This window comes from Hyaena hyaena, unplaced genomic scaffold (genome assembly GCF_003009895.1).
Source record: "Hyaena hyaena isolate Hyena2069 unplaced genomic scaffold, ASM300989v1 scaffold_75, whole genome shotgun sequence".
Lineage (NCBI taxonomy): Eukaryota > Metazoa > Chordata > Mammalia > Carnivora > Hyaenidae > Hyaena > Hyaena hyaena.
In genome coordinates, this window is record NW_024080707.1 from 1,429,530 (window position 1) to 1,451,686 (window position 22,157).

General features: G+C 40.6%; 1 protein-coding gene across 1 annotated transcript in view; it reads left to right on the forward strand.

Moving 5' to 3' along the window:
• Positions 1 to 22,157, forward strand: part of CACHD1 (cache domain containing 1) — a 216,486-nt gene that overhangs the window by 108,678 nt on the left and 85,651 nt on the right. The window contains exon 3 of the mRNA XM_039233474.1: positions 3,634 to 3,782. Within this exon, the coding sequence (XP_039089405.1) occupies positions 3,634 to 3,782 (149 nt within the window). The remainder of the gene's footprint in view (positions 1 to 3,633; positions 3,783 to 22,157) is intronic.

Below are 22,157 nucleotides of genomic sequence, written 5' to 3' on the forward strand. Positions count from 1 at the left end.
AAACGCCCCAAACTTAGTGACATAGACAACCATCGCTATGCTTGTGGATTCTGTGGGTCAGGAGCTTGGGCCAGAAATTGCAAGGTGGCTTATCTCTGCTCCATGATGTCTGGGGCTTCATCAGAGTACACTGGGGGCTGGAATTTCCTGGAGGCTCCTTGACTCCTATTTGGAACCTGGGCTGAGATGACTTGAAGGCTTGAGCAGCTGGAGGTGCCAACCAAGCACTTAACTGTGGCCTCTTCATGTGTCTTGGACGTGGTACAGCATGGTAGCTTGAGAGCATTCCAAGAGAGACCTGCGGAAGCTGCATGGCCCTTTATGACCTAGGCCTCAGAAATTGCCTAGTGTCACTTTCTCTATACTTACTGGTAGAAGCCGTTGTAACTCTACCCAGATTCAAGGAGTGGGTGGAGGGGGAGCATGGATCCCCACCTCATAGTGGGGAGGGATGTTAAAAAAAAAATTGGAGTAAACTTTTGTAAAACTATTAGGATTATGGTTCTGTCTTGGAATATGTCAGGGCTTCTACTTACAGAGAAGCAAGCCATATAGTCTCTATTCCAACTACTTTGCCACTGTAGAATAAAAGCAGCCGTAAACACTTAGGTAAACAAATAGCTATTTCAGTAAAACTTCATGAACATTGAAATTTGAATTTTCTGTAACTGTTAGCTATAACAAAATACTTTAAAGACATTTAAAAATATAAATAATTTTTAGCTCCTATAAAAGTGCACAGTGAGACAAATTAAAATATCGTGATTAGGGTGCTTGGGTGGCTCAGTCAGTCAAGCATCCGACTTCGGCTCAGATCATGATCTCCTGGTTCATGAATTCGAGCCCCACATTGGACGGGCTGACAGCTCAGGGCCTGGAGCCTGCTTCGGATTCTGGGTCTCCCTCTCTCTCTGTCTCTCTCTCTCTGCCCCTTTCCTGCTCTCTGTCTCTCAAAAATAAACATTAAAAAATTTTTTAATAAAATATCATGATTAAGTAGATCTGACTTTGTTCTAACTTAGAATTCTCCAAATGTGTAGAAGAAATACTAGGTATTTCTCAGATGTTTTTGTATGTGTGTGAGAGAAAGACAAAAATGATCGCAAGTGGCATTTTACAAGTGAGTTTGTGAAGATATTTAGTATTTCCATTTTTTTGTTTTTTGTTTCTTTTTGAGAGTGAGAATGTGAGCAGGGGAAGGGCAAAGAGAGAAGGGGACAGAGGATCCAAAACGGGCTCCAAGCTAACAGCAGTGAGCCTGATGTAGGGCTTGAACTCATGAATGGTGAGATCATGACCTGAGGCAAAACCAGATGCTCAGCTGACTAAGCCACCCAGGTGCCCCCAGAATTTACATTTTTTCAAGCACACTTTATCTTGTTACAGAATATTTGTTCCTAAGGGCAAGGAAGGGCTATATTCTTGATATTGTAGGTGGAATGATTGGTAATTTTTTTCAGAACCTAAAGAGAAAAGATAAAAATTTGCTCTTCTTGATGGAGTTCCCAGAAATACATATTGTTGCTATTGTTGTTTTTAAATAAGTATTCCAGGTTTTTAAAGAGGTTGTTGATCCTTAGACCAAAGATAAGGTTGATGACTCTTTTTTTTTAACCTTTATTAATTCATTAGATATTTATTGTCTGCCTGCAATTCCAGGCAGGTGCTAAAGTAACGAGATGAGCAAAAGCACATGTAGTACCTGCCGTTACAGAGCATACAGTGTAGTGGGGGAGCCGGACATTAAACATGACAGCACTGAAGTGTCATGACAGCACTGAAGTGTCATGTATATTATAAGGTGGGAATATAGGGCACTATGATAATCTCCTTGAGGTTTTTTAGCTGGGCCTGTTAATCTATCTCTTATCCTCAATTATCTATTGAATGTAAGAATCCAGGAAAAAAAGGATTATTCCATTAGAATAATGGTTTAAAAAACATACTGTGGTTTAAAAAACATAGCGCAGGAGTACCTCGGTACCTCAGTCAGTTGAGCATCAGACTCTTGATTTCAGCTCAGGTCATGATCTCATGGTTCATGAGGTCTAGCCCCTGGTCCACTCCATGCTGACAGCACAGAGCCTGCTTGGGATTCCATCTCTCCTGCTCTTTGCCTTTCCTCTGCTCATGCGCGCACTCTCGCTCTCTGGAATAAAGAAACATTTAAAAACAACATATTTACTAAGCACACTTTTACTTAGCATCCTGTCTTCCACCCACCAGATGTCGGTAGCACTTTGTACCACCTTCTAACAACCAAAATCCTCTCCAGGCTTTGCCAAATCCCCTTGGAGGCAGAATCACCAGTGGTCTAAATTAAGATGGGAAATTAAACTGCAGCTATACCTTTTATGCCAAAGACCTCAGCAAGAAAAAACGTAATTTTTAAAATAAATTCTAGTTCAGGGATTAGAATTGCAGGTGAATTTGTCAATTTGGTGGGGGGGGGGGGCATACAATTCGTCCTCTGAAAATGGTAAGACAAAATGGGACAGCCCTTTGTCAAACTAAATGTTACACTCATACTCTTGTTATGTATGGAAATGTTTCTAAACTTTATAGTTAGTATAATATTTAGCAAGGCTGAGAACCTTATTTAATTGAAACTCTGAAAGCTCCCAAATATCAATGGGACAAAATCAAATTGTGGAGTTGGCTTGAAAATAACAAATGAAGATATCATGATTTGGCTCCATGTTCTCAGCCTGTAAGCTATTGGATTGTGTGAGTTGCATGACCCAAAGGAGATGATTAGTTCTCCTCTAGTGTGCTGATAATGAATAGCTCTACAAAACCAATTAGCTATAATTCTATCAGTCATTTCATTTGGGTAACATTTTGTTTAAGGGGAAGAAAAACAACACTGTTTTCCTTGGAGAACTATAATTAAGCTGTGATATTTGGTGGGAACAATGAAGGAAAAAGCAGTATGCTTATCAATTTGCTTTTGTTATTCCCACATGAAAGCAAATTATGATGAAGTGTTCTGTTCACAGCAGTTAAGAAGGACATTTGTCCATCTTAAAGGTATAACAGACCAAACAGGAATGTACTTCTAACTATATATTTTGTTTCCTAGGGATATCTACATTGTACAACTCCAGGGATTTGCCATTCACATGGAAGACTGTGAATGGTGCCCCCTGGAGTTGTGTAGCAGAAGATACTGAATGTCATTTCTCTTTTTCACGTATTTTCCCCTTGAAAATCTGTGTGAAGCCAGAATCATGAACAGTGGATTGTTTTTCTTACGACCACTGTTGCTTTGTGAGACCTAATGCCCACTGTCATGCTGACAATAATATCAGTAGAATTTGTTTTCTTGTGTCGAGTAGAACATTTATGGCTCAGTATTGTTGTGTTTGAATTCGAACACATGAGAGGTTCATAATGTATCATTAGCTGTTATAAGTTAACAGATATCATTTTGTTGTTTGACTATCGTTCTTTGACTTATGGGCATTTTGCAATTTTTCCCTCAATTTCATTCGAGATGTGCGAACGTGTTGTTAGATTTACCTGAAGTTTAATACGTGCATCTTGTGATACAAATTAATGAGCTTATTAGAAAAACACAGTGGGCTATCGTGTTGGGCTTTCAATTTATTTTGCTTACTGTTTGTCCCACAGCTAGCCAAAAAAATCCGAGAGAAGTTCAATCGTTACTTGGACGTGGTCAACCGGAACAAGCAAGTTGTAGAAGCTTCTTACACAGCTCACCTAACCTCTCCTCTAACTGCAATTCAAGACTGCTGTACGATCCCACCTTCCATGATGGAGTAAGGCTTTAAAAATATTTTTTGTTGCTGTTTAAACCAGGAATTGAATTGCTTTCCATTCATATTCAAAATGCAAGTGCTTGTTTATTGCAAAGTGAATAGTATTTCTATCTTAAATAAGCCCTTTGTCTTTACATAGACCAGTAATTTTTAAAGAAGTGGGGCTCGCCATTTTGTATCCAAGAGACCCTAGATCTTTCCTGCTTACCTTTATTCAGGTTCGGCAAATTTTATTTGAGTACAAAGTTGATGAAGTCTAGAAAACTGCAAACATTTTGTCAGCTGATGGGTCATGAATAAACTAGTCTCACTGCTTCAGGTAATTCACCTAATTTAAGAGAGTGCTTTTTGTCTTTGATAAAGAGTAGCAAAAATTCCCACTTCATTCTTTGGTAGTTTTAAAGATAGTGTCTAACACTAATGGGAAATGTGGCTTCAGATAATAATGAAACAGAATTTGTATGCATAGGGTTAGGGATAGTTTTATTTACTGAACTAGTGATATTTATATTTGGAAGGGTATAGGGGCATGGGATGCTCGGATTTGTCTGTAGTGGAAAGAACACTTAACTAGAGGTCCAAAGACCTTAATTTTTACTTGGTCTCTAGCCATGTGACTTTAATTGATTAATTACATGTGTTTCCTATCAGTGGATAATAACCTTTATTTTCTAGGCCTATTTTGAATGGCTAAAAGATGTTAACATGCTTTAAAAATTGAGTATAAATGTTACCATAATTGGTATGTATTACTCCCTTTTTTGTACAGGGAGTGCTCTTGGAGCTGTGCAGGGAATGGATACAACATAGTTTTTGGTGGTTAAATGTTTTCCATCAGCAGTTTTTTACTTACAGTTTCTTGGTGGGCTATGGAGGTAGCAGGGCATCCTTAAGTCATTTTGTTCTCCTATGATACTAAGATACTTTCTCCCTGCAGCCTAAAGAAGCTTCTGGTCGTTTACTCAACTAAATGGAAAAATGTAAACAGTGTAGATGGGACTCTCTGGTTATGAATCCTACCTAATACTCAGGTGGTTTTAGATCTTGGATATTTGACATTTCCGCCACCCTGTCTTCCTCTCCAGAATGGGAACGATGATGAATACTTCATAAGGTGTTGTGAGCATTCAGTGTGATCAGATGTGAAAAATTCTCTATAAACTCTAATGTTCTGAACAAATATCAGTCCTGATATTTATATGGGGCCTATCACGTGAACGTTTATTTTTTGATTAGGTGTAATCAAAGAAGATGTCCTTTTTTGTAGTTGGGACGTCAGTAACTTAGTGTTTTTGACAACTTACCTCTTTCCTCAGAAGAAAGGGAGGGCCCACTTGGGTTTTGAACCAAAGAAAAAATCATTTTCAGAACCAAGAGAAAAGCTGGTATAGTAAGCGAGAAATCCTTGAAGCTAGAACTATGCGTAAAACTGTGGTTGTCAACCGGAGGTGATTTCCAGGCTCCTTTCTTCTCCCCCTTTTCTCTTGGACGTTCGGCAATGTCTGGAAACATTTTCAGTTGTCACCATTGGAAGGTGGGGAACAGTTACTGGCGTCTAGTGAGTAGAGGCCAGGGATGTGTCTACACGGCCTGTAATGCACAGGACAGACCCCTCCAGAGCAAAGAATTATCTGGCTCACAATGTAAGTAGTACAGAGGTTGAAAAGTCCTGCCTCCGAAGATATGAGGTTTTCATAAATTCCTAAGTGAAACTGTGGCTCTGCTAGATAGAAGCTTGAATTGATTGCCCTCTACCTGGAAATCTATCCCATATGTCTTCCCATTACTGGCCCACCTCGTGAATTTCTATTAATGTTTTAAGAAGTAACTCCACAGTTTGCCTCTCTCCATAGCCTCCTAATACCTTTTCCCCCCTCTTTTTATTTCCCTTTGCCCCTGGAGGGATTCACTTCTTCTTCATCTCTGCTCCCATAGTAAGTTTGAAACACCTTTATTACAGTGTAGGACTTGATGTTATCGCGGGTTGTTGGTGGTGAGTCTGCCTCCCCTGCTGTTCTGGGCAGGGATTACACCACATCACTTTTTATCCCAGCACCTGGCAATCGTATTTAATTACTACTTGTCAAAGTCTGAATTGAGTAAGGGGCTGTCTATTCTCCACGAATTAAAACTTTGGGGATGGAGGTGGAGACGAATACTGACCATAATTAATAGCACAAAATGTGACAGAGAGATCCTGTGGTTCCTCAAAGCAGAGAACTATGCCAGGTGGATGGCATTGCAAAAGGCTCTATGAACTTTATAGTGTGTGTTGGGGGAATAGCACAAGAAAATAAGACATTTTTTAAAAATTATTTTAAAGTTTATTTTTGAGAGAGAGAGAGAGAGAGAGAGAGAAACGTGTGCATAAGCGAGCATGAGTGGGGGATGAGCAGAGAGAGACACACACAGAATCCGAAGCAGGCTCCAGGCTCTGAGCTAGCTGTCAGCACACAGCCCAACACAGGACTCTAACCCACAAACCATGAGATCATGACCTGAGCCAAAGTCGGACATTTAACCAACTGAGCCACCCAGGTGCCCCAATAATACATAGTTATAAAGAAACTTGTAAAGAAAGTCATTGCAGTGCCAGTTAGAATAGAGAATATTGTCCTCATCCTAAATTTCTAATAGAGGATTAGTCAAGGGAATTGTGGCACATCCATAAAAGTGCGATGGTAAGACACAGCCACACTGTAAAAGAAGAGTATTTGCTGACTTGTGAAAATGGCCATACATACATACATACACGCATTAAAAGTTTGCAGCGGTGGGGGTGGGGCCTCGGTGGCTGAGTCGGTTAAGTGTCTGGCTCTTGATTTAGGCTCAGGTCATGATCTTACGGTTTGTGCTGCATTGGGCTCTTTACTGATAGTGCAGAGCCTGCTTGGGATTCTCTCTCTTCCTCTCTCTCTCTGCCCCTCCCCCTGCTCACTCTTTAATTAGTTAATTAAAAAAAACCTAAAAAATTAATAAAAGTTTGGGAGGACTTCCATCAAAATGTTTAGGAATAAAGACCGTGATTTCCATTTTGAACATGCAAAGAACTGAAGTCTGAGGTGTAGACTACAGAGATATTTGGCAAAATTCAGTGGTCTGCCTTTTGGTGAATACAATAAAACATAAAGCGTAGTCTGTGCCCTCCTGGAATTCCTCATCTAGTTCAGTTTGCCGTCCAAGGGACTTCAGTTGTACTTCTGGGAGGATGCGTCTGAGAAAACAGATTAGGATGAGAGGCTCTTCCCTCCTTCCCTCCTTCAGAGGTTGGACTTGTGCATTGAACGTTGCCTGGGGACTCTGGAGAGCTGTGCTGCAATCTTCTCTCCTCACCCGGAGTGGCGAGGACCACCGACAGGACTAACCTCCGAATGGGGTGAATCTTGTAAAACCAGGGCAGTTCTGACAACAAAGCTGGGTAATCAGAAGATTGACAGATGAGTAAAGAGGCATATTAAAGAGATATCTAATCAACGCTCTTCACAGCCGGGAGTGGCAGAGGATGACTACCCCTCGTAGAGTCTTCCTGGCTCTGAATAGAGCTCACTTACCAGGGACATGTGTTTAGGAGTTTTTGAAGTAACTCTGAGCTGATGCTTTTCTAGCAATTGGATGAACACAAACACTTTCTAAAATCATGAGACTCAGGGCGCCCCAGTGGCTCAGTCAGTTAAGCAGCCAACTTCGCCTCAGGTTATGATCTCACGGTTCATGAGTTTGAGCCCCGTGTCGGGCTCTGTGCTGACAGCTCAAAGCCTTGAGCCTGCCTCTGATTCTGACTCCCTCTCTCTCTGCCCTTTTCCTGCTAGTACTGTGTCTCTCTCTGTCTTTCAAAAATAAATAGAAAAGTTTTAAAAATTAAGTTATGAAACTCAACTTTTTAATGAAGCTTCAAGAATGGAAAGAGTTCCTAGTAAGTCATTGGGGTGAGCCAGGATAGGAATCCTTCACTGCCTTTGTTCCAGTCCCTCATGAAACACTTCTTGCTTCACTTTCTGTTTTGGTATCTTATTAAACACATTTTCAGTGTATATTTTATCCCTCCAGAAATGTCTACATTTTGAATCTCAGGGATTTGATACTGGAGTAGAGTGTGGACAGGAAGAACTTCCAGTCTTCAGAAGCCATTTGAGGACATGACTAAGAATAATTTTTTTTTAACGGTAGGTTTTCAAAATGTTTGGTTTTGAATCCTACCTCTTTTACTCTAAGTTGTCTTTGGGGAGTCACTTAATTCTGAGCATCAATTTCCTTATCAGTGAGCTGAGAGTAAGGATAGCACATCGCTCACAGGGTCACTGTGGGGGAATGTTTTCCGGTTGTAACTTCATTATTTCATAAGTACAGGCATTATTCTCTATGTCAAGACACACTCTTTTTTCTCTTATGGCAAAAAAAGAGTCGTCTTTAAGATAAATATACTTTAAAAAGTGAATTAACCTTGGGGCGCCCGGGTGGCGTAGTTGGTTGAGCGTCCGACTTTCGCTCGGGTCATGATCTCGCGGTTCGTGGGTTCGAGCCCCGCGTCGGGCTCTGTGCTGACTGCCAGCTCAGAGCCTGGAGCCTGTTTCAGTCTGTGACTCCCTCTCTCTCTGACCCTCCCCTGCTCACGCTGTCTCTCTCTCTCTCTCCTAGAAATAAATAAATAAAAAAAAAAAAAGTGAATTAACCTAAATGAAAATATTAAGTGAATGTGACCAAAATCTGAAAGGTAATAGATACAATAATGACTGAAGTTCATGAAAAAATGGATTCAAGGTCATTTCCAAAGTCCTTCCAAATTGTGAGATTTTATAGTTTAATAAAGTAGATTTTTTTATGCCCATGATGTGTATCTGGCCATATGCAAATGTATTAATACTGCTATTATAAGTTTAAGTAATTGACTTGAGATAAGGGACCTCCAGTCTTACATCTGGGTTTTGTCCATTCTTTTTTTTTTTAACTTTTAAAAAATGTTTATTTAAACATTTACATGTTTAAGAGACTGAGGCAAGCGGGGAAGGAGTAGAGAGAGAGAGAGAGAGAGAGAGGGAGACACGGAATCTAAAGGAAGCTCCATGTTCCGAGCTGTTAGCACAGAGCCTGACGTGGAGCTCAAACTCATAAACTGTGAGGCCATGACCTGAGCTGAAGTCAGAGACTTACCTGACTGAGCCACCAGGCACCCCTGGATTATGTCCATTCCTAAACAAACATCTGGGCTATGTAAACACTTTGTGACACCTAGCACTGGCCCAGTGGTGCTCAAGCTATTTGTTATTAACATTTTAAGTGCCTGTGGCCTTTTGACCTTGCTTCTTCTCTAAAGGCATCAAAGATGAGTTAGTACTAGGACAATATTTTTTATAACTAGTTTTAACAAATGGCTAATATTCACTTTTTGTTTTGAGCCTAGAATTTCATTTTTGCTGATTTAGAATCCATTTATTTTTCTCACAAAGGCTAGGTAATGCATATTTTAACAAAATGCCCAGTTGTGAAGAGAGAAGAGCTTTAGAGTGTCCCATCATAGATTCTGAAGGTTTATACTGTGTTGACAGAAGAGAGAACCTGCAAAGCAGCAGAAAATTGATTTTTCCGATGATTTTGATACTTTCCTTCTCAGACTACACAACTCCTCCTACTCAGGAGTTCTGCAAATAAATTATTTTGTACAAGGCCTTGCATGGAGGTTAGGGACTTTGTCAGTGTTTGCTGAAGGAACAATCTGAAGAATTAACCTCCTCTAAAATGGAGAAAAATGAGATTATGTCTTAATATAAGACAAGCTCATTTTCAGTGGTGTCACTTAAAATAACAAAATTTTGAGAATGTGTTCATTTACTCGTGTGATTTAATTCACAGCTCCCCTTGTGCTGTGTTGGGTCAGTGATGAGGGTGCAGGACAGGCTGGACTCTCCCCCGAGGAGGGCCCACTATACACAAACACATGCTTATCCTCAGGGACTATATCTGGTCTACAGATGTGTTTACCTTAGCCCCACAAGATATTTTAAAGGCTTTTAAATGTATAAGTTTTTAAATCTGTTGACAACACTTAAATTTTGGGAGACTACACATTTAAGAACTCCAAATTGCTGTTTTTTTCTAAAATCAGAAGATCTGGCAGTAGTGGTCCACATACCCACTGGGCAGCAGTTCATCTGCATGAAGAATGGCTCCCCTTTGAGGACAAGGCCCACAGTCTCCCTTTCACACTGTTCCCGCTGCTCTCTGTGGGTTACACCCAACCCATTCCTCTGACTTTGATCACCTGCTTGGCCCTGCTTGATCCACACTAACATATGAGTTTGTAACTCCTGCTTTAAAAGGAACATATAATATTAATTAATCTGACTTAAGAAAATGTCCTGTTCACACTCATTCTGTCAAATTTCAAGACTATATAGCTCCTTTATGCATAACATTTAGAACCTCTATCCCCGAAATCTGGCTTGCCACAGAGATGGGGTGCTCTTAAACACATCTGAACCTGTTGTTTACTCAGCAGGACCCACTACCCCTTGGCTTTTATTATACAAACCAATCAATCATTTTATCTTCCATGTCTTTTAATCCATTTCTCTCCTCCCTTCCCCAGTGTATCTGTAAGTGTTCCTGCCAGGTGGCATTCTCTTTTAATTTTTGTTTTTATTTTTTTTTAAGCAGGGAACAATAGTAGGAAGGAACTACTAGGAAGATGAATTTAGATTTTTATTTGTGTGTGTGTGTGTGTGTGTCCATGTGGGGTTCAGTGCTGTTGTCTTCACGGAGTTAATGCTTGTGAATTGGTTAATTGTGCTGGGTCTTGTTAAGGCATCTAGGCTAGGTTTGAGATGAGCAAAGCAATCCTAGAATGAGCTAGAATGAGTTAAGCAGTTGTTTCCAAGCCCCTCAGAAGCCAGGCACCTACAGTTAGACTTTAGCTCTGTAGAGAATTCTCTTCTACCCATCAGGGCAGACTTAAAGCTTCACTGATTCCAAAAAGTGAAGAAGCTCTTGGAAATATTGTCAAATTAGATTTCTGCTATTTTTTAAGGAGCTCTTTGAGTTGGAGCATCCACTGAGATTGATGTAGTCCATGGGGAAGGCAGGGTAAGACTCCTCTCATTTTCTGAGAACCCAAATTTAATGCATCCCTGGCTGCCACCCGCTAGAGCAATAGGATTTCAAGAGTCTGGCCTTAACCACAAATCTTTTGGGGATATTGTGCTACAGATAAAGCAATGAGCATAGGTTCTGATGCAAGAAATACAAGCTCCCGATTGCATTTCTCATGAATAGCCACGGTTATAAGCCTGTTAGAGTTCTCCAGAGAAATAGAACTGATAGGAGGAGATATGTGAAAAATAGGTAGAGGAGGTAAGATTTATTCTAAGAAAGTAGCTCACATGATTTTGCAGATGCAAGTCTGAAAATGGCAGGGTAGCCCAGCAGTTCCAGACCCAGAACAGTTGCAATTCCAGTTTTCTGGCAGAATTCTTTCTTGCTTAGCAAGATCTGTCTTCATTCTGTTAGGGCCTTCAACTAATTGGACCCACAAGCCCACTGACTTAAATGTTGATCTCATCCCAAAACTCCCTTCACAGAAAAATTCAGAATAATGTTTGACCAAATATCTGGGGACTCTGGCCCAGCCAAATTGACACATAAAATTAACTATCATACACTCTTAGAGAAAGGATAGATAGTTGAATGGCAAAGCCTACCACTGAAGTTAAATTTTTATTGACACTCACATTTAGATTGGAAAGTGCCAGATTATTACTCTCTTCAAATGTTATGCTGTGTCCTACTAGACTGCTTCTTTTAAAAAGTCAATGTTTGTGTTAATAGCTGCCTGGAAAGAAGTGCAGGCAGCTGAGTAAGTCTTTTTTCATGTAAATTGGTTGTATATCTTGTATGATTTAGATAATGCAAATTTCTATGTTTGTATATTAAGGTCAAATATTGTTGGCACCATAGGAGCCAAAAATAAGCTACTTAGAGAGTTGTTTTTAATTTTGATGGTTAACATGCGGACCCATAATGTTCATATTCCTAAGTTGGGATCCTTGGAAGTTTTTAGGGACTTACTAGTTTCAGGTCAAGGTTTGTGTTTGCCTTTCTTTTTTTAAGCTGAACTCAGACATGCGCTTTCTTTCATTTGAAAAGGAGGCAAGGGGGCGCCTGGGTGGCTTAGTCGGTTAAGCGTCCGACTTTCGCTTAGGTCATGTACTCGTGGTTCGTGGGTTCGAGCCCCGCGTCGGGCTCTGTGCTGACTGCCAGCTCAGAGCCTGGAGCCTGTTTCCGTCTACGACTCCCTCTCTCTCTGACCCTCCCCTGCTCACGCTCTCTCTCTCTCTCTCTCCTAGAAATAAAATAAAAAACAAAAAAAAAAAAGAAGAAAAAGGAGGCAAGCCTCTTTTTAAATTTTTAGTTTTTAGAATAATCGGTCTTTACCCTGGTGGAAAAGAAATACCTTAAACAGTGAAGACCGTTTTCCTTTCAGTTTAAGTTCAGTTGTGAAGCAGGTTATATCATTGTAGTACAGTACTAAGACTGGATGGACTTTTGCTCTGCTTCTTTACTGTGTGATCTTAGAAAGTTCACTTAACCTTTTTAGTCTACAATTTCCTCAGCAAAGGAGCAGTTTGAACTATACTCCAGACGTTTAGCCCTCGAGATTTATTAATTTCCTTCAGCCTTCTTAGAAGGTTTGTTTTTAACTGGAGCCATTGACATTATAGGCAACTTTTCCTACTGTCCAAATTTGTAAAATCTAGATTTCATGAGAGAATTAGTTTTCATCTTTTTGAGAACTACCTAGAGGAAAGAAGAAGGTATTATGTAGCCAGGCTTATAGAGGTTAAACTATTCATTCTTAAGTCATTTAAAAAATAAACATTTATGGAATGGTTTATGGAAGAAGCATTTCAGCCTAGTACTTAAGTAAGAAGGGAATTTGAACATATAGGAATATGGAAGAACTTTCCAGGAGAAAAAGGTCTATCTGAAGAAAGTCCCATGGCTAGAAATGGCCAAGAGCACTGAAGAGTGCATAGTGTCTGGGGCAAGTGATGGAAAGGCCATCTGGGAAGTTGGTCAATACCAAATAATAGAGACTCTCAAAGGCTAGGCTGAAACTTTATTCAGGAGACCTTAGGCACTGTAAATGAAGTCAGGGACAATTCTTTTTGTGTTTGTTTATCTTTACTGTCTGACACAGGGTAGATGCTCAATAAATAATGGTAGAATGAGGGAATTCAAGATTTTTGAAAAAGGGAATGAAATGAAGATGCTCTTTAAGGGGATTTTACCTGTTGACTGTGTAGCAAGTAGAAGACCTAGTTTGATTGCATTTGTGTAGGCAAGGAATAAGTGGGGGCATGAACGTGACTATGAGCAACCACCTATTTTGGGTGTTGGAAGAGGGAGGAACCAAAGGTGGCTGAAGTTGATTCTAGTAACTGTGAGAGTGGTTGATACCAGATTCTAAGTCATATTTGTATGTTGTATGCTTGCTCATCTTTCTTTTGAGTTCACAGACCCGGTCAGGTTCAACAGCTTGCTTGAACAGGTCTCCATGAAATATCTGCTAAAGGAGGTAGTGCATGGCAGCAAGCCTGATTTTTGTCTTTAGTTTTTAGTATTGGTAGTAATGATGAGAATTATTGAGCTACTTTACCTCTGGACAGGAAATCAAGTATCTTTATGGCCATTTATAATAGTTGTTTTCATCTGAGTGTTACTCCATTGTTAGAACCTCTGATAGAAAATTTAAGTTGATTTAATCATTAATATAGTAATAATAGATATGAGTAATTGTTATATAATAATAACTGATTGTATGCAGGTTAAATATAAAAACATGAATTTTCCAAATACCTATGGATATCATTTCAACTCGTCTGGATCTTGTTCAAGGCAGTTAATGTGCAAGACATTGTACTAGATACTGTCTGATAGACAAAGATGAATATAAACAGTCTGTACTTTCAGGAGCTCGTAGGCCATTAGAGTAAGCTAAGCAGACTGTGTCAAGTGCCACAAAAAACCCAAAGTCGCCTTTAGAGGAATAAGAGATTCTGAACAGAGGCCTGTGAGCACTCAGGCTCGGCAGAGAAGTAAGTGGTAGTTGAGGCCCTGAAGAGTAGAACTCCTGCAGATCTAGGAAAGGATGCTTCAAATGAAAAAGAGCAAGCAACATAAAGCACTGAGCATGCAGAGGTGGAGGCCAGAGCTGGAGAAATGGCTAAGAGACGTACTGTGCTGGCCTCAAAACCCTTGGTCGACTGGACAAGTTTTTCTCTGTAAACAGTAAATTTTTAAGCAAAGAAAGGCTGTGGTCATTATGAGACTTGAGCAAATTAATTAGTTGGCAAAGGAAGGATAAGTTGTGGTGGAGAGGCAAGTTGCTGGTCAAGTTGGGCCATCCTACTAATCCAGTAATGACATTTCAGGGTCTCAGCTAGATGTCATTGGAGATTTAGGTGCAGAGAAAGATTTTAAAAGACAGTTTTAAATTTTAAATTGAGCATCTCGGTGGATAGAAATCTATTAACTAGAGAGTGAAAATAAGAGCAAAAGAAGATTTTTATTTTATTTATTTATTTTTAGGTAGGCCCTGTGCCTAATATGGGCTTGAACTCAAGACCCTGAGATCAAGTATAGCATGCTCTACTGACTGAGCCAGCCAGCTGCCCCAGCAAAAAGATTTTTAGGAGGGAGACAAATTCAGTTGGAACATGCAGATTTGATTTTGAGTTGCACACAGGTCACTCTGGGGAGGTATTTGGTGAAGAGTTGAGATTAGCCTATAGTATCATTTTATTTTTATCCCACATATATCCTCCCCCCACACAACTATGTTATATGCATGGCAGTTCAGGAGAGGGGGCCAGGTTGAAATGTATAGCTGTATGTGATTTATTTATTTTTGAAGGAAGGAGAAAGTATGAGTGGGGAAAGAGTGGGGGGAGAGAGAGGGAGAGAGGGAGACAGAGAATTTGAAGCAGGCTTCAGTCTCTGAGCTATTAGCACAGAGCTCGACACGGGGCTCAAGCTCACGAGCAGTGAAATCATGACCTGAGCGAAGTTGGACGCTTAACCGACTGAGCCACCCAGGTGCCCCAGAATGTATAGTTTTAGTGTTGTGCTAATACATAGTTAAGTTTTGTTCAAAATAAGATTTCTAGACATAATAGCTGAACACATGTTGGCAACTCCTATTTTTCCCCACTGTTTTAAGGTAGTGCACATGAAAAAAAAAAAAAAAGAAAGATGTAAAGTATTTAACCCTGTATGTGTTTTCTTATAATAAGAATTGTTATGCTCTTATGTTCTGAAGAAAAATAAAACATTGTGATTTCACCAGGTGCTTTTCCATTTATGACTCTTGCTGTTTTGTTCTTTTCATGTCACAAGGTCAAATAATGTGACAAGCATGGTCCTTGACAAACTGAGTTTAATTTTTATTGCAGGTCCTGTTCTTTCCCCCAAGAAGGTGTGTTTTGTGTTTTTGCCCTCTAAGTGCTATGTGGCAAATCTTAGCCTTTCAAGTTATTCTGCCTTATCTCAAACTTTCATCTCTAGTCCCTTTAAAAATGATTATTACCTTCAGGCAGGTGAAATGTTACAGATACAGTCTTTATGGATATTAGCACCAGAAGGACTTCACTTGAGCTCAGAATTCAACAAAGATTTTACAGAATGTTTTACATTTCAGAAGGCCAACTAAGTTACATTATTTAACTTATGTAAGAGTTATACATGCATATACTTCAGTAACTTTCTTAGGCTTTACTCTTATAAGTGTTATTTTACTGGGGTGCCTGGGTGGCTTGGTTGGTGGGGCGTCCGACTTCAGCACAGGTCATGATCTCACGGTTCATGGGCTTGAACCCCACTGCAACTGGGCTCTGTGCTGACAGCTCAAAGCCTGGAGTCTTACTTGGATTCTGTCTCCCTCTCTTTCTGCCCCTCCCCACTGGCTCCCACGTGCACACACAAGCTCTCTCTCTCTCTCTCAAAAATATATAAACATTTTTAAAAATGAGTGTTATTTTACTTAGATTATTCAAATGATCTTTTTAGCAGCTCTCTGCTCCTCCGCCCTCACCCCCTTTTGTGCCCATGAGGAAGCAGGCTCAGAGAGGTTGTATTCAGGCTCAGGGAGCAGAATTAGAATCTGGGTTGCCTGATTTCAAATCATTTTTTTAAATGTCTGTTTATTTCTGAGAGGGAGGGAGGGAGACAGAGAATCCCAAGTGGGCTCTGTACTGACTGCAGAGTCTCCAATGCAGGGCTCAGAGTGAGGAACTGTGAAATCATGACCTGAGCCAAAGTCAGACGCTTAACTGACTTAAGTCACCCAGGCATCCCTCACATCATTTTTTTAAATGACAATATTTTGACCTGTGGTAAAACTGGAATGGCTTATCTGCCAGTTGAAATGCAGAATGATGTATTCCTTCTTAGAATTTCACTAGAGGCTGTTGTATCACCCTCTGAAGTTTCTAAATTGGCTGACTATCAATCTCCCATAGTCTGGTTAGTTTGTTTCTCAGTCTTAAAACCATGTTCCTGCAGTAATTTATGTGCTTTCTGCAGCGGTGGCGGGGAGATAAGTACCTGTACATCTAGGACTGTTGACGAACCTCCTCAGAGCAGGAAGCACACCTGCATCTGCGTCTGCTGACAGTCCTGCTTTCTGGGCTTTTCCTTGTGGGACCTTTTTACTAAAAGAAGGGACACCTGCCACTCTGCTTAGAATACTGAACTTCACCAGTGGCCTTTGCAGATTTTAGGGAGAAAGTTGATCCTGTGATTTTTTTTCTTCCTAAAAAAAGTCTAGTCTCTGAAAGAAACTAGTTAGTAGACTATACCAGCTTTAAGCTATCAACCCTGTGATAGCAAAGGACTAGGAAGTTTTCCTTGAGCGTTTTATATGTTTATTGTGCAAAAATATCAAAGTATTTTCAAAGAATGCCAAGATTTTAAAACTCTTCTGTCTAAAATCTGTCTTGGGGGACCCTACTTTCCTAATAAGGTGATGCACACATGTAGCTTTATTAACTTTTTATATCGCGCCAGTAATTCTGTTTCAGGACACAGTCCTACATATTCCACATCTTATATTTCCTGTTTCTTTTTCAGGGAGATTTGGACAGGCCTCTTCTCTCTCCAGTGCGTATGTGCCTGAGAGATTGAGCCAGTTCATCTTCAAGGTCATCTGCTAACTCTGAGATTCTTAGTGCTTCTCTTTGATGTCTGCGTCCTACCACTCACAGTTGTCTGCTATTTACGAAGGAAGAAAGCACATGAATTTCCAGTCTCTAGTCCCAGGAAGTCTCCACCTCTTAGGTTTCCTGCATTTATTCATCCAGCAGACATTTATTGACTAATATCTTGCTCTTCACAGCCAACTCTGCGCCACAGGCTCTGGGGATAAACACAGGAAAGGATCTCTCTTTGTGTCTTCTTAGCGAGGGAGGAAAGTGTATAAATAAATAACTGCAAAGCAAGTTAAGCCCTTCTTAGAGGTCAAGTTGGCAGAATGGACATGGGCTGCAGAGTAACACAAAGGGAACCCGTGGGTCCCACCAGGCCTCTGTCCACTTGCTTGTGTTTGTCTTATCTTTCCAGGTTCCCTTCTCTCTCCTTCCTCATGCACCCCTGAAACAACCTGGGGATGAAGAAGATAAGGATAAATGTTTAATGTGGTCATGGATCCGCTTCCATTTCCCCCAGATATCACCTGTGTGGTTTTCCAAGCTTGTGTGAGAAAGCGGATTAAGTGACTAATTCTGCCACTTTGAATCTAGCCACGAGACAGAAGATCACATCAGGGCCTCCCTCGGCGATCTGTTGTTGTGGGAAAATGGTGAAAAAGAAATAGACCTGGTTTGTATGATACTTAGATTTTAATAGAGACTTGGTTTCTCTGCAAGCCTTACCTTGCAAGGGTATTTGACACTGGCCACGTTTCTGCTGTAGCTGAGTTGCTGAAGCCTGAAGGTTTAATCCTTAATACTGATAAGAACAAAAAGAATGTGACTTATCTCCCCAATCTCTGCGGAGATGGAAGGAAAAGCCATTTCTCGGACCGTGATTACACGTTATTTGACAGCTTTGCAGTTTGCCCATTAATTTAGGTGTTTGAATAAGTAAACTCGGTTGTGGGGGGGGGAGGGGGTTCAAGTGTCATTTACTTTATAAATGTGATAGTTCCTTTTTGAAGTGATCCTACTCTTACCCCTTTCTTCTACCATTCATAGAGTTTAAATATTTGCCAGTGCAGATGTTTGATTTTTATCTTAGCTCTCTCTTTGTTTAACTTTATTCTCATGGGTGGTTAAGTGGAAGATAAGGGGGTTCTTGTTTAATTCTTTTCAACTGGTGTTGCTCAAATATTTAGAGAGTAGACACTTCCCGGAATGAGCAAGAACCTGTTTGGATGGATGTGAAACGATGTCTCCCTATCATGGTAGACCAGATACTGTTAGGCTGTTACTAGGACCAGGGAGTCTGACAGACACAGGCACTTCCCAGGGTCCAGATGGGCTTTGAAAGACTCCCGCAGCTACTTACTGGTCAAGGGATTTTGCCTCCTGAGCTTCCCAGAAAGATGTGTGCTCTTCCTAAAACGGAACTTGGTAGTTCAGCTCAACAGCAAGGGCCAGCCTTGTGTTGCCAACTTCACTGGAAGCTTCCCTGCATCTGTTCCACCAGCTTCTGATCTAATACCAGATTCTGCTTCTGGAAGAAATAGCAGGATTTTTTGTTGTAACCTTTTGCACCTGTCTCGGCATTTTAGCAGTGATTAAAAACCAGCAAACAAGTAAAACACATTCCCTACCCCATTAGCTGTCGTCATAGTGGCTTTGTTAATGGACTCAACTAGCAGATTGAGCCTGGCTCTTCTGGGAGGGAGATCCTCAGGGATTTGCTTTGCAATCACTACCTTAAAAATGTGTCCATGAACAATACCACATTTCACCACCACCCTGGGAATCCACACTGTGGGTGTGGTTTTTGTGTGCAAAGTGATAAATTGGGCAGGCTTCCTTGGAAATGTTGAGGAAAACCCAGGGTTCTGAGTGATTTGCCTGGTAAATCACCTTCCGTAGGAAATTTAAACAAAGACCAAAAAAGAGAATCAGGAAGTAAATCCCAACTGGTGTATGTGTCTCTCTGCTTTATATCTTTTTCTTTCTAAACTGGGACTCCACTGAAAAGTTGATTTACACTGAGAATCGTGGCTGAATGAAATCCAATTGGAACTCACTTGAACACTGTTTTGATGTAAGATTCAAAGCTTCTGCAAATTTATTTTATCTTCTACATTTGCTGATCTCCTGCTTGTAAATCCTGTTGAAGGAGAATAAAAATGACTGCAGCCTGATGGGAATTAAATGTCTGAAGTTCAAAGCAGTTTGCACATCAGAGCAAACGTCAATCAAATGAACATCTTGCAAGCCAGGCAGGGAGTGAATTTCTCCATGGGGAAGAGATCAAAGTGGGAGTCACAGTTCTGTTTTCTCCCTCGGGATGCAGTTTCGATCAGTTGTTCATGAAAGTAAATCCAGAAGGAAGTTTTTTTTTTTACTTTCCCTTTTCAAACTTACGGGCGTAGGAAAGATAGAGTTATTTGAAACTGAATTTCAGGCACTGGTTTTATCTTATGAAAATAAGTATAGAAAGCAGTCATAATCCCATATATCTCCTTTTTTTTTTAAAAGTGAGGGTCTATAGGAGATTTAGATAGGATCATTCTCTTATTATAATCCCTTTTTAAAAGCACAGACATAAAGTTGAATTGCCCTGCTCATTTTATATGAAAATCTATGGTTTTGCCAGCACTTGACCTTTTCCATAAAACTGAATTCTGTAAATGTGACTGGCAGCTAATATACTTCTCAATGAAAAATCTTGTAGGTAACCCCTAAGAGTAATTGACATGTTTCTATAAAGTACTGTAAGCAGGAGCTTTATGTTTCTCATAGTCCCCAAATCAGGGTGAATAGTATGTGCTTTTTCTAAATAGTATTTAGAAGAGGCACAGGTGCATAAAATAGGTTCCCATCTTAAGCAAGACAACTGTTTCTCTGGGACCTAGAGGTGGCTAATGTAACAGAGATGGCCAAGCAGATTTTCCTCCTGTGTGCAGAGTCCAGGAGGGATCTGGAAACCAGAAGAGAAGAGGATATTAGTGAGTGTGGGTGAGTGGAGGCTGAAGAGATCATCACAGGGTCTTTGCTCTTGTAATTCCGTCTCCTAGCCGGCTCAGCAGCTCGGAGCACACTGTTCTGCTGTATCTCTAAATCCCTGTTGACACCTGCTTCCTTACCTGACGGGCCCGTCAGCGGCATAGACAAAGACAGAAGCAGAGTGAGGTTTATTTCTGGGCCCTTCATTGTTAACCAGCTGGGGAGTGTGTGCTCTGTGGCTGAGGTTCAGCATGTGTGAAGAACTCAAGACAACTGAGACTATGGAGAGCCTGTTCCCACTTAATACCATCTAGCAGGAAGCAGGAGGAAGGAAAGTGGTTGACAGGTCTCTGAATTCTTTAAATATCAGAATGTAGGGGCTTGCTAGGAGTAAATTAATTCAAAACCACCAGCATTTGCTGCATTCAGGTGACCCAGGGGGCAAGAATTAAATCAAATTCCAAAATGAGGTAACAATCTGTTCGTCCCTCCCTGCTAAACTTTCAGAACCCTCCTGTCCTTGAGCGAACCAGACAGAGGTCAGATTGCCCTCTGGCTAGGGTTCTCCTGCAAGGTGATTATTTAATGCAAACACATCAGGATTGTTCTGTGGATTCCTTAAGAGAAAAGGACTTCTTCAGGTGTTTTACATTTTGTTTTTGGATCTGGTTTGACCTCTGGAAGCCTGTGTGTTTGCACATGTCAGTTGGGGCTTTCCTGAGCTGTGTTTCAGTATCGCATCTTGCCCGCATTTACAATAAAACTGAAGTTGTGGCATTCTGCATCCTACGTTAACTGCCCTGAGAATTGGTATTGTCTTACCTCTGTTATCTTTGTTGTGCGCAAGCCACTTGCTCAAGGTTCTCAGAATGCCAGGGTCTTTCAGAGGAACTTAGTACCAGGAAAAGGATAAAACTGGTCTGAGCTGACACCAGGTTTGCTGTATCTCTTCTCTCTGCAAGGAACATACAAGCTCGCTCTCCTATCCACTGGCTCTCTGAAACCCCTCGAATTTCAGTGCTGAATGGGAGGGAACTTGAGGCTTTTCTAGAATGAAATAATAATAAATAACTCCCTGATGTCCACTTCCATAGCCATGCCCATAGTGAACATTTACTTTAAGTTGTCGACAATTAGTAAAGAACACCTGCTTTTAATATCTCCTTCCTCTTCCTCTATCAATCCTTACCTTGATCAGTAGAGCTCTTTCTCTGTAGCTATGCATTGTGAAGCCTTATTTCCCCTAAGCCCTACAGTCTTTCAGAGTAACCTTTTCCTCTCAGAGAACTGAATTCTACTTCAGCTATTTTAGATAATGTTAAGGATGATTTATTTGTTGATTTATTGAGATATGTCGTAACGTATTCATTATGAACGAGAGCTCAAGTCTGCGTTCACATCTTCGTTCTGTTTGCTTCTCAGTTGCGACCGTGGGCTTGCTGATTTAACATTTCCGTGCCTCAGTTTCCAGGCATTCAAATGGAGATGGTAATAGTACTTTTCTCAGGCTATATGAGGATCAGATGACTTAATCCATGTGAAGCACTTGGAACATACGTGACATATGAACACTTAGTAGCTGTTAACTGTTACCATCACTAACACATCCAAGTGTAGTTCTTATTACTTACTAAATGCTTACTATGTACCAGGCTTTTAAGAGCCATTTTCTGGTTTAATTCTTAACACAACCTTATGAAATAGGTGCTATTGTTATCATCATCCTATGAATGAGAAAAATAGAGGCTTATAAAAATCTAAGTTATGTGCAAGAGTCGCACAGAAAAATGCAATTCAAATCCGAAGTCCAGTCCAGGTCTGGGTACTGCTGAAGGTCATGCTGTTGACCCTGACATAATCATGCTTTGCCACAGTGGCAGTGCCTTGTTCATCATAGATGTTCAATAACTATGGGCAAAATACCCGGAGCTTTCCAATGACTAAGCTCTCTGCCCTATGGGATACTACACATTGCCCGCAGTGTGTTAGACCTCACAGAGAAATATAAATACTCAAGTAAATTAGAGTCCCACTGGGGGAACTCAGACTTTACAAATATGTGAAAAGGCTTTAGAAAGAATTGGGAGTTCAAGTGCTGTGTGCTCGGGTTTACACGAGAAGGCTTCCATACCAAAATTTTTGGCATCTTATCTCTAACTTGACCTATCTTTATTTGATATATGGAAAAGCAAAAAAAAAATTT